At 37.2% G+C, this 13169-nt stretch overlaps 1 protein-coding gene across 2 annotated transcripts in view; it reads left to right on the forward strand.

Annotated features, from left to right (window-relative positions):
• The first annotated feature begins 2420 nt into the window (after nucleotides 1-2420).
• Nucleotides 2421-13169, forward strand: part of ASZ1 (ankyrin repeat, SAM and basic leucine zipper domain containing 1) — a 75824-nt gene continuing 65075 nt past the window's right edge. The window contains exons 1-3 of one of the 2 annotated variants that reach the window (NM_174063.2): nucleotides 2421-2544; nucleotides 2949-3048; nucleotides 12945-13067. In NM_174063.2, coding sequence (NP_776488.1) covers nucleotides 2440-2544; nucleotides 2949-3048; nucleotides 12945-13067 — 328 coding nt within the window. In that variant the 5' untranslated portion in view covers nucleotides 2421-2439. The remainder of the gene's footprint in view (nucleotides 2545-2948; nucleotides 3049-12944; nucleotides 13068-13169) is intronic. The other variant, XM_024990445.2, reaches the window with a different exon arrangement.

Below are 13169 nucleotides of genomic sequence, written 5' to 3' on the forward strand. Positions count from 1 at the left end.
TGGGAAGCAGGTGGTCCCAGGGGACACAAACATTTAGTCTATAGCATTTATATTTACAAAAAAATCTTGCCAGATAAATTCTCATTTTAAAAATCAATTATGTGTAGATGACTCCAAAATTTCTATCTCTAAGACCAGCCTTTCTTTTGAGCTCCACAGCTAAACACCCAACTACCAACCTGACAGCTACAATGAGTATTTATTTTGACTATGTTAATTTTGGGATGCTCATGTCAAGTTAATCCTTTGATCTTCTCCCATCTTAGTCAATGGCACCAAAAACTTCCTTTACAAGAGTTTGAGTATCTTTATATAGAAACACACACACACACACACACACACACACACACACACACACCAGAACATGTCTTTTATCAATTTAAATATTTCAGTGTTCAACTGCTGTGAGAGTAAACTCTAAAAAATTCTTGCTTAAAGCCAACAAGGTCCTCTTATCACATACCCCTTCCTTCAGAGAAGTTCCAGCCTCAGGGCTTTCTGGTCCAAAGGCAATGAAAAAGGAAAGTGAGTGAGACACCTAGAGTGCAAAACAGAAGAACTTACAGACCCCTGAGAGTGAGTGTCTTAAATTTTGCTTCCCAGAGCCTTCAACTGCTCCGTCCTAGTCCAGGCCTGGGTCCCAACTTTTCCTGCCTTTGGGACTTTGTACTAGTCATCTCCTCCACCAAGAAAGCTCTCCTCTCCCGATTCTTATGGTTAGCTCCGGTCATCTACTCCATCTAAAACAATAAAAACAATAGTAGCTAAGATTTATTAATCTCTTACATTGAGCCTGACTCTATTCCAAGCTCATTACTTTATTTAATCCTCCAAACAACCCTATATGATGAGTACTATCATAATTCCCATTTTACAGATAAGAGAATTGACAGAAGAAAGAGGCTAAGTAATTGCCCAGGAGCACAGAGCTCCTGGTAGTGACTTGGCTGGGAAACAACCCAGGTAACTTGATTTCAGAAACTGAGCGCTTGTTTATTTCTTTGACTCATTTACAATCTGCAACCGTCCTGCTTGTTTACTGTTTTTCTTCATAGAAATGTGAGTTCCATGAGGCAGCTTGGTTTGTCTTTGATGTCCCCCCAAACTTAGTTATGCCTGACTGTGCTCAATGATCTGGAACATTTATGGAATGAATTCATTTAGAAAGACTGATCTTGTCCCCAAATAACCACAGTACTTAAAAATACTTATCTGTGAAAATCTCTGAAATAATTTCAAAATCTTACACCAAAGACTCCCTAACGAAAAATACACATGTATTGTTAACACTTCCTAAGAATGGTGCATGGCTGTGCTGTACTTAGCTGCTCAGTCTTGTCAGATACTTTGCGACCCCAGGGACTGTAGCCCCTCAGGCTCCTTTGTCCATGGAGGTTCTCCCACTCCAATACTGGAGTGGCTTGCCATGCCGTCCTCAGGGGATCTTCCCAACCCTGAAGGAATCGAACCCAGGTCTCCCGCACTACGGGCAGATTCTTTACCAGCTGAGCAACCAAAGAAGCCCTGGTGCATGGCTACATTCTTTTAAAATTTTCTTTGGGTACAGGCATGTGCCCTTTTCATTGATAGGTCTATTTTTGCAAAAATAATCACTGTGTTACGAATATTTCATCTAGAAATTAGAGTAGATGCAGAAAAGTGAGTTTGGCTGCTTTCACCTGAAGTTGTACCGCTTACCTTCCGAAAGTTTAAATCATTTCTTCTTCCCCGCTCATCTGATCCACTCTTTTGACTTTCCCCTTCCTTGATCATTTCCTTTCAGGGTTCTATATTTCTTATCTGTGAAAGTGTTCTGATGTCCTGAAGTTTCTAAATTTACGATGATATCCGCGATCACAAGAAATTCAAAGGAAGAATTCTTCTGATTCCTTTATCGGCTCCCATTCATCTGCTCGCTACTTGAATGTGTAGGTGATGCTCCTTGAGGAAATATTCTGGCCAACAGCACTGGCCAAGGGACGCATATTTGACAGCGGATTTGTCAGGGGGGGACGGGTGACAGGAATGGGAGCAAAAGCCTACTTTTCGTGACATTTAAACCCCATTCTGCTCCTGCCACAAGTGGGGCTAGTCTTTAACCTGTAAGGACTTCATCAGGCAAATACCCTAAAAAGAAAGAAAGATAAGACTCCCGCCCCCCGAAAAGTATCGGCAACACTGGCCACAAGGTCAGGTCTGCCTGGCCTGTCACGCTGGCCAGTTTTCCTCTACCGAGGGTTTTACGACTGGCAGAACGAGCTCAGGGCTGCAGCGCGCGCTCACGCGCCTGCGCTGGAGGGTCCAAAGCCTCAACGCTGGCGCGTCGCGCCTGCCCGCACAGCCTTTCCCGCGCAGGCTTACGCACTCCCCAGTGCGCAGGCGCAGATGGAACCAGTGGACAGGCAGCCTTCCATTGCCGTGCGGAGAGGGCCCGGTGGTATGGCGGCGGGCCCCCTACGCGGTCTAGCAGTGGCCGGTGGAGGCGAGAGTAGTGACAGTGAGGATGACGGCTGGGAGATTGGGTATCTCGACCGGAAATCTCAGGTAGTAAAGGAGGCCTTGTCTTGGCCGCACCTGGATCGGCCTTCCCTGGCCATGAAACGTCTTACTTCCTTGCCTGTGTTTCCCTAAGTTTTTTTTCCAGCGTGAATACAGGCTTTTGGACTCCAGACAAACTCGCAGTTTCCCTCTCATTTCCTTACTGTGTTTTCCATCATATACGCCTTTTTAGGTTGTCAATATGGCTCTTCTGGGTTTGAACCCGTCATTACCCATTCCCTTTAAAGATGCCTTTTTAGTTATGAATTAGACACAAATTCTGTATTTTGCCTCCGCCTGCTCAATCCCTAAAATGATGTACCTAAAACCAATCATTATTGTTTCCCAATGCGGTGGGAATGAAAATATGTATAACAAGAATTTTTTTTTTTAATTTTCTGTGTTCTTAGAAATTAAAAGGACCGTTACCAGTTGAAGAAAGGCAGGAAACATTTAAGAAGGCTTTGACCACAGGCAATATTTCATTGGTCGAGGAGCTCCTAGATTCTGGTGAGAGTCAAGGGATGGTTTCAAACCTCGCACAGTTGTTTCAATGCACAGGGATTCCGTGTTTTAAAAGATATGAGTTGGTTTTATAATGGAAGCACAGTGAATGTTAGTCATATCAAGTGTCCTGCATATCTTACTTGACTCTGAGTTCTCTCTGCCTTATTTTTTCCTCTGATACAAATTTGGAATGCTACTGATTACCTTCCATCAGTTCTTCCACTTCCTTCGAAAGGTCTACTCTGACTAATCCTGCCGTGCTTTGATAATCTTGACTCACTTTTCTCAACATTTATCTGACTATAATTTTGATTGTGAGTTTCTCAAGAGTTGTTCCCAGTTATGTGCATTTTAGTTATAGTCTTTGCATGTGCTGGTTGTGTCATTGTGTGAATGAGAACAAAGGAGGAATGTATCTGGATACCTTTTCCCGCCTATGGCCTGTTCAGTGTGCTTCTTTGGGAAAGTCATTTTAAACCTCCAGAGCATCTGTTTCTTTATAAAACATCATAATTATGTCTTGGGTCCCATGACGTTTTTCTGTTTGCTAAATATTTTTTTAAATTACCTTGACATGGTAGTGTGAATTGTTGATATTGACTGAAATTAATCAAAGGAGTAATAAGCATCCACTGTCTGCTTGTAAATACAAAACATTCCCACACAAAATTGTATATAGCAAAATGTTTTTCTTCTATGCTAGAGATGCATGGTTTAATGGAAAGTGAATCATTTGGGAAACAGTACAGTTCTGGGTTTGATTACTAGCCTGCTACTTGGCTCTGTAATCCTGACCAAGTTAGGAAAACTTCTAAGCTTCAGTGTCCCCATTTTCAAAAGCAAGATGCATTGGATCAAAGGGTTTTTATTTTGGGGGGAGGAGAGATTAAAATGAGAGAATATATTCAAGTCTTAGAACATATAGGCATTATATAAATATTAACTGTTGTAACAAGTAAGGATTGTGTGACTTTATGGACAATGGAACTTGAGCTTGAGTTCATAGGTAAAGAATTAAATAAAATTTGAATAATTGAAAGAGGTCTAATACTAGAATATGAATACATGCAGGAGTGTGCATAATGTTGGATGGGATGGAATAGGCAGAAATTTCTTTTAGAAAAGAGAGCTTGTCTTGGGTAGTGGGACTAGATACAGTGAAGTGATGGAGTCTCTTGAAAGGACTTGAAAAGAGCCTTCTGGTAAAGTATTGTGTCAACCTTCTAAAATTTGTCTTTAATTACAAAAAATTTTAAGTTCCTTCTAACAAACCAATAACAAATAGGTTTAAGTAGAAAAACACCTTTGTCCCCACTTTAACCCCCACTATCCTTGAAGTCTCACTTTAACGTGTAACTCCTATTTTAGTATCTCCTGATTTCCTCCCAGAGGTCATCATTTAACACTTGAAAAAATATTTTTAATTTTTTGCCAAAGTCATACATATTTCCGTACTAGTTGGAAATCTTAATAAAAAAATGAAAGCTCCTTTTGAGTCAGCCATTTTTAGTAGTCCAACAATACCTCTGGTTTTTGCTTTTCTGCTATGCACTAACATTTTCAGTTCTCTTTAAATTATTAAGTATTTTGGACACTCAAAAATGTATGGAGACTTACCTTTCTCCTCCTGGAAATTAGCATTCTCCTATAGTTGATATTTTTTATTCCTATGCATGTCTTTATACATTTACCATATGTGTATATATCCACAAACAATATAGTGTTATTTTGAATCGTTTTTTTTTTTTAGCTATATAAAAATATCTTGTCAGTTCTTTTAAACTTATCTTTTTGCATTTATGCTTAGAACATCATGTGTTTAATAATTTACTTTTTTGAGTTTAGGGGTGATGATTACTAAGAATTTTTATACTAAAATGCCACATTTGCTTATCTTTATCTTCACATCTTTTCCTTTTTAATTTTGCTGTCACAGTTTGAGCAGTAATATCAATAAGGAAAGAATAATTTTCTCTGATATTATTCATATGCTTTCAGTTGCAGCAGTTTAAAGAGAAAGATTTGTTAGAGAAGACAAGTTGGGACAGCAGTATATTGTTTATAGAATACTTAGTTTTCTGATGTTTTCTCCAAGGAATTATCATGTACCTTATATCAATTAAACAACTGGGAATTTGACAAATAATCTTTCAGCACCTTAATGTTCCTACAGAAAAATACTGAGTCTTCAGAGAAATAAAGTGAGTCCTCCCTAACAAGTTTGCTTTCCTTCAGTGATATGACCTTTTGCAGATGAAATACTTTATAGCCAGACTATAAAACCTGTCAAATATAAGGTATTAAGGGAAGGCTGTATTCAGTGATTTTTCATATGCAAGTTTTCCTTCTTTGAAATGCAAAGATGTTCTATTTTCTTTCTTTTCTTAAAATTAGCAGATATTTCTTAGGTTCAAGAGAGAGTTCACCATTTAAATATTGATCTCTTCATATAGCAAAGGCTTTACATAAGTTTAATGGGTTATGTTCACTGCCTCATTATAACTTTGTCTTTGTGTCATATCTTCTATGCTCCTCCCTAGTCTTAGATCCAAACCTAGATTAGTTCACCAGTTTTTTTATGTGACTAAACCAATCAGTGCTATTGGGGAAAATTAGATGACTTCACGGATTTGTACCATTAATGATTGATTTGAGGGTTTTAAGGGCATCTGGCTCTCTCTCATCCTTTCTTAACAGTTATCATCCATCTCTTCCTATCTCACTCTGGATGGTGGCTATCTAAAACTTTATCCTACTTCTCAGGCCTGATATCTCATCTGTGCTTCTTCTTACTCTAGCTTATTGTTTCATTCATTTGTCCAAAGCAAACTTGATAGTTATTTTCTTTTTCTTATGTCATTGTTTATTTTTAATGCCAGAACAGTATTCCTGATGCAATTTTAATATTTCATTAAGGCATTAACTTTCATATTATGAGCTGTATCCAAGGTTTTAATGTTTTTTTAATTAGCTTATTTTTTAATTGAAGATAATTGCTTTATAGAATTTTGTTTTTTGTCAAATCTCAACATGAATCAGTCATAGGTATACATATATCCTCTCCCTTTTGAATCCCCCTCCCATCTCTCCACATCCCACCCCCCTAGGTTGATACAGAGCACCTATTTGAGTTTCCTGAGCCATACAGCAAATTCCCGTTGGCTATCTATTTTATATATGGTAATATAAGTTTCCATGTTACTCTTTTCATACATCTCACCCTCTCCTCCCCTCTCCCCATGCCCATAAGTCTTATCCTCTATGTCTTTCTCCACTGGTGCCCTGTAAATAAATTCTTCAGTACCATTTTTCTATATTCTGTATGTATGTGTTAGAATATGATATTTATCGTCTTTCTGACTTACTTCACTCTGTATAATAGGTTCTAGGTTCATCTACTTCATTAGAACTGACTCAAATGTGTCCCTTTTTATGGCTGAGTAATATTCCATTGTGTGTATTAACTACAACTTTTTTATCCATTCATCTGTCGATGGACATCTAGGCTGCTTCCATGTTCTAGCTATTGTAAATAGTGCTGCAATGAAAAATGGAATACATGTGTCTTTTTCAATTTTGGTTTCCTCAGGGTATATGCCTAGGAGTGGGATGGGTTGGTCATATGGTGATTTTATTCCTAGTTTTTTAAGGAATCTCCATACCGTCTTCTGTAGTGACTGTATCACTTTACATTCTGACCAACAGTGCAAGAGCATTCCCTTTTCTCCACATCCTCTCCAGAATTTATTGTTTGTAGACTTTGATGATGACCATTCTGATCTGTGTGAGGTGATATCTCATTGTAGTTTTGATTTGCGTTTCTCTAATAATGAGAGACATTGAGCATCTTTTCATGTGTTTGTAAGCCATCTGTATGTCTTCTTTGCAGAAATGTCTGTTTAAGTCTTTTTCCCACTTTTTGATTGGGTTGTTTGGTTCTCTGGCATTGAGTTGTATGAGCTGATGTATATTTTGGAAATTAATCCTTTGTCAGTTGTTTCATTTACTATTATTTTCTCCCATTCAAAGAGTTGTCTTTTCACCTTGTTTATAGTTTCCTTTGCTGTGCAAAAGTTTTTAAGTTTAATCAGGTCCCACATGTTTACTTTTGTTTTTATTTCCATTACTCTAGGAGGTGAGTCATAGAGGATCTTTCTTTAATTTATGTCATCAAGTGTTCTGCCTATGTTGTCCTCTAAGAGTTTTATAGTTTCTGATCTTACATTTAGGTCTTTAATCCATTTTGAGTTTATCTTTTTGTATGGTGTTAGGAGGTGTTCTAATTTCATTCTTTTACATGTAGCTGTCCAGTTTTCCCAGCACCATTTATTGAAGAGGCTATCTTTGCCCCATTGTATACTCTTGCCTCCTTTGTCAAAAATAAGGTAGTCATAGGTGCATGGGTTTATTTTGGGGCTTTCTATCTTGTTCCATTGGTCTATATTTCTGTTTTTGTGCCAGTACCATACTGTCTTGATGACTGTAGCTTTGTAGTATAATCTGATGTCAGGAAGGTTGATTTCCTCCAGCTCCATTTTTCTTTCTCAAGACTGCTTTGGCTATTCGGGGTCTTTTGTGTTTCCATATGAATTGTGAAATTTTTTGTTCTAGTTCTGTGAAAAATGTCATTGGTAATTTGATAGGGATCATGTTGAATCTGTAGATTGTATTTAATAGTATAGTCATTTTCACAATATTGATTCTTCCTACCCAGGAATGTGGAATATCTTTCCATCTATTTATGTCATCTTTGATTTCTTTCAGTAGTGTCTTATAATTTTCTGTGTACAGTTCTTTTGTCTCCTTAGGTAAGTTTATTCCTAGATATTTTATTCTTTTTGTTGCAGTGGTGAATGGGATTGATTCTTAATTTCCCTTTCTGATTTTTCATTGTTAGTATATATAAATAGAAGTGATTTCTGTGTATTGATTTTGTATCCTGCAACTTTGCTAAGTTCACTGATTAGCTCTAGTAATTTTCTCATATTATCTTCAGGGTTTTCAATGTACAGTATCATGTCATCTTCAAACAGTGAGAGCTTTACTTCTTTTCTGATTTGGATTCCTTTTATTTCTTTTTCTTCTCTGATGGCTATAGCTAGGACTTCCAGAACTATGTTGAATAATAGTGATGAAAGTGGATACCCTTGTCTTGTACCTGATCTTAGGGGGAATGCTTTCAGTTTTTCACCATTGAGAATGTTTGCTGTAGGCTTATCATATATGGCCTTTACTATGTTGAGGTAGGTTCCTTTTGTGCCCATTTTTTGAAGAGTTTTAATCATAAATGGGTGCTGAATTTTGTCAAAGGCTTTTTCTGCATCTGTTGAGATTATTATATGATTTTTATCTTTCAGCTTGTTAATATGGTGTATCACATTGATTGATTTGCATATATTGAAGAATCCTTGCATCCCTGGAATAAACCCAGCTTGATCATGGTGTATGAGCTTTTTGATGTGTTGCTGAATTCTATTTGCTAAAATTTTGTTGAGGAGTTTTGCATCTGTGTTCATCAGTGATATTGGCCTGTAGTTTTCTATTTTTGTGTTGTCTTTGTCTGTTTTTGGTATCAGGGTAATGGTGGCCTCATAGAATGAGTTTGGAAGTGTTCCTTCCTGTGCAATTTTTTGAAAGAATTTTAGAAGGATAGGCATTAGCACTTCTCTAAGTGTTTGGTAGAATTCTCTTGTGAAGCCATCTGCTCCTGGGCTTTTGATTTTTGGAAGATTTTTTATCACACTTCAATTTCAGTGCTTGTAATTGGGTTGTTCATAATTTCTATTTCTTCCTGGTTCAGTCTTGGAAGATTGAACTTTTCTAAGAATCTGTCCATTTCTTCCAGGTTATGCATTTTATTGCCTTATACTTGTTCATAATACTCTCCTATAATCCTTTGTATTTCTGCATTGTCTGTTGTAACCTCTCCTTTTTCATTTCTAATTTTGTTGGTTTGATTCTTCTCTCTCTTTTTCTTGTTGAGTCTGGCTAAAGGTTTGTCAATTTGGTTTATCGTTTCAAAGAACCAGCTTTTGGTTTTATTAATCTTTACTATTGTTTCTTTCATTTCTTTTTCATTTATTTCTGCTTGGATCTTTATGATTTATTTCTTTCTACTAATTTTGGGGGTCTTTTTTTCTTCTTTTTCTAGTTGTTTTAGGTGCAAAGTTAGGTTGTCTATTTGACGGTTTTTCTTTGTTTGTTTGTTTCTTGAGGTAGGATTGTATTACTTTAAACTTCTTACAACTGCTTTTGCTGCATCCCATAGGTTTTGAGTTGTCGTGTTTTCATTGTTATTTGTTTCGAGAAATTTTTTGATTTCCCTTTTTATTTCTTCAGTAACCTGTTGGTTATTTAGAAATGTCTTGTTTAATCTCCATGTGTTTATGTTTCTTACAGTTTTTTTCTTGTAATTAATATCTAGTTTCATAGCGTTACGGTTGGAGATGTTTGATATGATTCAAATTTTCTTAAATTTACTGAGGTTTGATTTGTGACCCAAGATGTGGTCTATCCTGGAGAATGTTCTATGTGCACTTGAAAAGAAGGTGTATTCTTCTGCTTTTGGATAGAATGTCCTGAGATATCAATGAGATCCAGCTCATCTAATGTATCATTTAAGACTTGCATTTCCTTATTAATTTTCTGTTTTGATGATCTGTCCATTGGTGTGAGTGGGGTGTTTAAGTCTCCTACTATTATTGTGTTACTGTCAGTTTCTCCTTTTATGTCTGTTAGTGTTTGTCTTATGTATTGAGGTGCTCCTATGATGGGTGCATAGGTATTTACAATTGTTATGTCTGCCTCTTGGATTGATCCCTTAATCATTAGGCAATGTCCTTCCTTATGTCTTGTAGTATTCTTTATTTTAAGGTCTATTTTGTCTGGTATGAGGATTGCTACTCCAGCTTTCTTTTGCCTCCCATTTGTATGGAATATATTTTTCTGTCCTCTCACTTTCAGTCTATATGTGTCTTGAGGTCTGAAGTGGGTTTCTTGTAGACAGCATATATATAGGTCTTGTTTTTGTATCTATTCAGCCAGTCTGTGTCTTTTGGTTGGAGCATTAATCCATTTACATTTAAAGTAATTATTGATATATATGTTCCTATTGCCATTTTCTTTAATTGTTTGGGTTTGATTTTGTATATCTTTTTCCTCTCTTGTTTTTCTTGACTATATGCTGCTAAGTCGCTTCAGTCGTTTCTGACTCTGTGTGACCCATAGACGGCAGCCCACCAGACTCCCCCATCCCTGGGATTCTCCAGGCAAGAATACTGGAGTGGGTTGCGACTATATAAGTCCCTTTAACATTTGTTGTAAAGCTGGTTTGGTGGTACTGAATTCTCTTAAGTTTTGCTGGTCTGAAAAGCTTTTTATTTCTCAATCAATTTTGAATGAGATCCTTGCCAGGTACAGTAATCTTGGTTGTAGATTTTTCCCTCTCAGTACTTTAAATATATCCTGCCATTCTCTTCTGGCCTGCAGAGTTTCTGCTGAAAGATCAGCTGTTAAATGTATGGTGTTTCCCTTGTATGTTACTTTTTGCTTTTCCCTTGCTACTTTTAATATTCTTTCTTTGTGCTTAATCTCTGTTAATTTGATTAGTATGTGTCTTGCGTGTTTCTCCTTGGGTTTATCCTGTATGGGACTTTGTGCCTTTTGAACTTGATTATTTCCTTTTCCATGTTGGGGAAATTTTCGACTATAATCTCTTCAAAATTTTTCTCATACCTTTTATTTTTCTTTTCTTCTTCCGGGCCCCCATAATTCAAATGTTGGTGCGTTTGATATTGTCCCATAGGTCCTCACTTTTTTTTCATTGTTTTTACTTTATTCTGCTCTTCAAAAGTTATTTCCACCACTTTATCTTCCAGCTCACTGATTCGTTCTTCTACTTCAGATATTCTGCTATTCATTCCTTTTAGGGTATTTTTAATTTCTGTAATTGTGTTTTTTGTCTCTGTATGTTTATTCTTTAATTCTTCTAGGTCTTTGTTAATTGATTCTTGCATTTTCTCCATTATGTTTTCAAGGTTTTTGACCATCTTTACTATCATCATTCTGAATTCTTTTTCAGATAGTTTGCCTATTTCCTCTTCATTTATTTGGACTTATGTGTTTATAGTTTGTTCCTTCATTTGTGTAATATTTCTCTGTCATTTCATTGTTTTTTTTTTAACTTACTGTGTTTGAGGTCTCCTTTTCCCAGGCTTCAAGGCTGAATTCTTTCTTCCTTTTGTTTTCTGCCCTCCTAAGGTCGGTCCAGTGGTTTGTGTAAGCTTGTATAGGGTGAGATTTGTGCTGAGTTTTTTTGTTTGTTTTTCCTTTGATGGCCATGGATGAGTTAGGTGGTAATCCGGTTTGCTGATGATTGGGTTTGTATTTTTGTTTTGTTTGTTGTTTGGATGAGGTGTCCTACACAGGGTGGTTGGGTGATGCCAGCTGTTATATTCAAATAGTTTCCTTTGTGTGAGTTCTCACTATTTGATACTCCATAGAGTTAGTTCTCTGGTAGTCTAGGGTCGTGGAGTCAGTGCTCCTACTCCAAAGACTCAGGGCTTGATCTGTGAAAAGTTCTGCTCCATAGTTTAAATTCTGTTCTTGGGCCTTCTCAAGAGTCTTTTGACCTCTTAGCTCTGCTTCTTTCTGTGTTGTTTCCACTTATGATAGGTTCTCAGTTAGATGGACAAAAGGCTTCTGACAGCACTAGACTCATGTCCCATCCTCTGAGCAACCCCAGCCAAAAAATGTACCCCTTCCTCAAAAGTTTCAAGCAAAGAATCTGATATTGTCTATTTATTCTTTTTTAACACTTCTCTTCCTCAAAGTAATTTTACATTCCACTAACCGTGCCTTTGAACTATCCTTTTGTATTCCTTCTTTTTCTCAACTGCCCTTGCTCTGACTTTTGCTTGGACTTGAAACCTCATTACCAGGTCTCCCTGCCTCCTATCCCACTCTCAGCAGTGGTACCTAAATTGTCTTCTTATAATACAATTGTAATAATGTGAGTCTCTGAATCACAAAGTACAGTCTACATTTCTTAACAGAGCTTTCATAATCAAACCCTAACCTACCTTTTTAGCCTCATATTTGGCCAGTAACCCATGGTTAAATTCTGCATTCAGAAGGAAGTTAAGAGAGTTTTAATAAGGAGTATTTTTGATATTTGCCACCATAGACATGTGTGATAATATTCTAACTAAAAAGACATGTATACATCTGTGAAACTTCCCAACTGCCCTAGAAAGGAAAAGGTAGCATGTAAAAACCTGTCCTAATATAGATAACATATTGTATGAAAAAAAGCCTTCCTGGTAGCTCAGTGGTAAAGAATCCACCCACTAATGCAGGAGATGTGGGAGACGTGGGTTCAATCTCTGGTCAGGAAGATCCCCTGCAGAAGGAAATGGCAACTCACTCCATATTCTTTCCTGGAAAATCCCACGGACAGAGGACCCTGGCAGGCTACAGTCTATGGGGTTGCAAAGAGTCAGAAACCACTGAGCAGCTGAACAACAAATATATGAAAAATATATCTGACAGATCCAGTCTCTTGAAATATAGTGACATGGAAGTGAACTATCGAGAAAGTGAAGTTAGCTATTTTATTATTGGAGAAGGCAATGGCAACCCACTCTAGTACTCTTGCCTGGAGAATCCCATGGACGGAGGAGCCTGGTAGGCTACAGTCCATGGGGTTGCTAAGAGTCGGACATGACTGATTCACATATAATTATTTTCTATTTTTCTTAAGCCATTACTACCAAGAAATGCCCTTCCATTGTGAAGTACATGGTGTATGTCACTGTGTGCAGTGCTTTTAACATATTAATGTGACATGGATTTGTTTGTTTTGGTGAAGGACTTTTAAAAGCTTGTTTTTGTGTTAACAGGCATCAGTGTAGATACCAGCTTTCAGTATGGTTGGACTTCCCTTATGTATGCTGCTAGTGTTTCCAATGTAGAACTGGTTCGGGTCCTTCTGGACAGAGGTGCTAATGCAAGCTTTGATAAGGGTAAGATGTTTTAAATATTTAAAATATGTGAACATTTACTTTGTATACTTCTCTATTTAGAAACCAAATTACATTCTCTTTGGGGTAGTGATAAATACTTTT

This window comes from Bos taurus, chromosome 4 (genome assembly GCF_002263795.3).
Source record: "Bos taurus isolate L1 Dominette 01449 registration number 42190680 breed Hereford chromosome 4, ARS-UCD2.0, whole genome shotgun sequence".
Lineage (NCBI taxonomy): Eukaryota > Metazoa > Chordata > Mammalia > Artiodactyla > Bovidae > Bos > Bos taurus.